The sequence below is a fragment of the Pavona decussata genome, unplaced genomic scaffold, assembly GCF_977016875.1.
Source record: "Pavona decussata unplaced genomic scaffold, jaPavDecu1.1 SCAFFOLD_38, whole genome shotgun sequence".
Lineage (NCBI taxonomy): Eukaryota > Metazoa > Cnidaria > Anthozoa > Scleractinia > Agariciidae > Pavona > Pavona decussata.
In genome coordinates this window covers 740,118-743,101 of record NW_028145460.1, presented here as the reverse complement: position 1 = coordinate 743,101, position 2,984 = coordinate 740,118, and the positions used below count along the sequence as shown (strand labels likewise).

At 44.9% G+C, this 2,984-nt stretch overlaps 1 protein-coding gene across 1 annotated transcript; it reads right to left on the bottom strand.

Moving 5' to 3' along the window:
- Positions 1 to 885: 885 nt before the first annotated feature.
- On the bottom strand, positions 886 to 2,655 carry LOC146483446 (uncharacterized). The gene has a single exon (XM_085105582.1). It carries the CDS (start codon positions 2,605 to 2,607, stop codon positions 886 to 888), a length of 1,722 nt encoding a protein of 573 aa, XP_084961708.1. The 5' UTR covers positions 2,608 to 2,655.
- Between the last annotated feature and the right edge of the window lie 329 nt (positions 2,656 to 2,984).

Below are 2,984 nucleotides of genomic sequence, written 5' to 3'. Positions count from 1 at the left end.
CCTTAGGACCGAGCGAGAGTTGCACGATTGCGTTAGGCTTCTTCATGGCAACCTCGATGGGAACAGGAGAGCGTCTATTAATGCCCACCTCGAAGTGCTGCAGGACAAGTTCAAAAACCACCACAGTAACCTCGGCACCCTCCGGTCTAAGGAAGCGTTGGCTGAACGGAAGCGAGTTTGCAGAATGCTTGGCCTTCTTACAGAAGAAGACGAAACCCTGGTGAAAAGCTTAATGGAGCCCCTCCCGCTCGCGGCAGTGGAAAATAACTACAGCGAGGAAGATAGGAGGACGAAGAACAAGATTTGTTCATAACGCCAAGAACGCCATCTTCCGTTCCACGCCTAAACGACGTAGATCAGTACTGGCCACAGTCGCCATGCTCCATCACAGCATCTCCAGAACCTGACGCTACTCTGGTTCCGAGCAGTGCACTGTCGCCTGCGCAGGCTGCCCTTGCAAACGTCAACGACCACGCTGTCTCAGAGGAGTTGCTTCGAACCTGTACCACGAAGAAGCGCAAAGATCGTCCACGCAGCCAAGATGTGGCCAAGAGAACAAAGCCGAATACGCTCCTCGACTACTTTAGCGCTACCCAAAAGTAAAACTGACCAGACCATACTCAAACTATCACTTAATTCGTGCACACTTAATATATTACATTAATTAAACCCATGCTTTGTAAGATCAAAATCGTTAAAGTTCTGTTGCAGTTCAGTTTAATGAAGAGCAAGCATTTTGTTTCAATGACTGTTGTTGGGCTTTACTTTTCGAGAAAGCACGTTAAGCTTTCAAAGTACCAGATATGCCAAAAAAAAAATAATAATAATAACCTATATCATTGATGGCATGTAAGCGTTTTTACGCGGGTATGTGTCCCTCTGGTGTCAAGCCAGCGGCATTTTCATTCCAGCCCTTTTCTTTAGAGAGTCCGCTGTTCTTCCGTCTTGAAATTTGAAATCAAGGTCTCTCAAAATAGCAGTCCACTGTCCAAACCCGTGCTTAGTTATCCCTTCCTTTAGAAAATAGTCCTCTTGTGTTGTGAATTTCAAAACATGACGAATGTTCCTCTGAGAGTGCAAGATTCTTTTAGGGAGGGCGTCCTTTTTGGGGAAGGAGTTGTCATTTTGCCCTGGTTCAACAGAAGGCCCGGCGGTGGAAGTTGAATCGCCGAGTCTTGCGTTTACGTCCTCGTCCACTTCTGACCCCTTGGCGCCTTGTAGTTTCTGTAGGCACTCGTGACCCTTCAAAGCAACTTCTCGGGATCGTTGTTTTTGATAGTGAACTTTAGCAACGACAGAGCTGTGTTTTTGGTCTTCCGACAAAATCCTCTGCTCTTCGCTAGTGAGCTGGTTGAGGCTCTGCGTTTCAACAATTTGGCGATAACGCGTGGGATGGATGTACTTTCCAATTGCATCAAACACCAGTTTGCTCATGATCTCGCCCAATTTACCATGCTGAGCTCCATTTCTGTTGACGAGAACGAAATCACACTTGGGTTTAAGCAAAGGTCTAACGTACGAGATGTAGCCATTGAGCACTTGCATGTTTGCATCGGAAAGAATCAAAGAATCAAATCCATACTTTCCAGCAGTCTTGAACGTTTTCTGATCAATGAATCCACCCTTTTCCTTAGCTGTATCAATCATGTCCACCGTCAAATATTGATAAGTCATAGGACGTGACCCCTTCACTTTGATGAACAAATACATGGCCACGAATTTCGTGGCAAATGTCAAGTCCGAGGGGTTAACTTGAGCTGGACTCGATTTGCAAATCTTCACGGTATTTTCGTAGCGCGGCAGATGGAATTTCACGACCTCCCACAGCTCCTCCATTGTTGCCCAGTGGCCTCTTGCTTCCAGTGTTTCAATGTCTAAATCGTGTGTCCACTGCAATCGCATCATCTTTGCAACTGTCTTTCGCGCTCTTTTGAGGTACAACTCTGTTGCAGAGAACTTTTGAAAGACTGCCTCTGATGCGCCATGAAGTTTCCTGAAGTCAATCATTTCAGAAATAGCGTCTATGTAGCCTAAACGCCCACCATGGCCGAGCTTGCATTCGTCTTGTAAGTAGTCGATAAACTTGAACAACAAATTTGGAGAACATAAACTAAAGTCCACCACGTCAAAAGTCAACTCTTCCTCGTCTTCACAGCAAAATCTTAGAAACTTAAAGCATCTTGTAACTATTTGTTGCGCTGCGCGATCCTTCTTGTAACCGCCACCACTTCCAGTCAACCATTTTGTGATCAACTCGGCAATGTCACACGATAATGAAAACGAAGGAAGTAACTTTACGGCATGCTTTGTGGTATCAGTTGTTTGATCTTGAATTGGTTTCACCATCGGAACATTTCGCGAATCTGTGATTTCTTTCGAATTGGGCTTTTCATCAAAATAAAAGAACCAACTGTGCTTGTTATAAACATGTTTTCTGCACCCTCTTTGACTTTGAAATCCATCATGGTCGCACTCTTGTATTGGGCAGTGATACAAGCTGTCGGTTTCATCTTTTTCCAAGTGAAGCCGTTTCGGTTTGGGCGACGCTCCATCGATATCCGACCAATCGACTTTATACTTCTTGCTCATTTTGCCTTTTAAGCGCATCTAGTCAACACGATCTCCTTTAAATCTGAACCATAACCGAGGAGCCGATGACGAGGAGAGGAACTGCATATATGTTTGTATTTGCCAAAGCATGTCCTAACTTGCCCGCCTTCATTACTATTGTGCAAAATTCATGACAGTGACATGCCACCAAACTCGCCCAAGCAGGTCTGAGCGCGCCTTCTTGTTTGCCTCATTCCCAAAGGCCACCTTAATTTGGGAACAAAATGGGAATGCGTAGAAAAATGGTTCAAAATCTGTTCTCAAACGAAGAATTTGGGAACAATATGTTCTATTCACAGAGAGGAACTCGGAACAAAACAGTCCTAAATGACCAAATTGGGAACAATGTGTTCCATCAACAGAAAGGAACTCGG

Excerpts from the sequence above, each read along its gene's own strand:
- LOC146483446 (XM_085105582.1), bottom strand. The coding sequence starts at position 2,607 with ATGCGCTTAAAAGGCAAAATGAGCAAGAAGTATAAAGTCGATTGGTCG.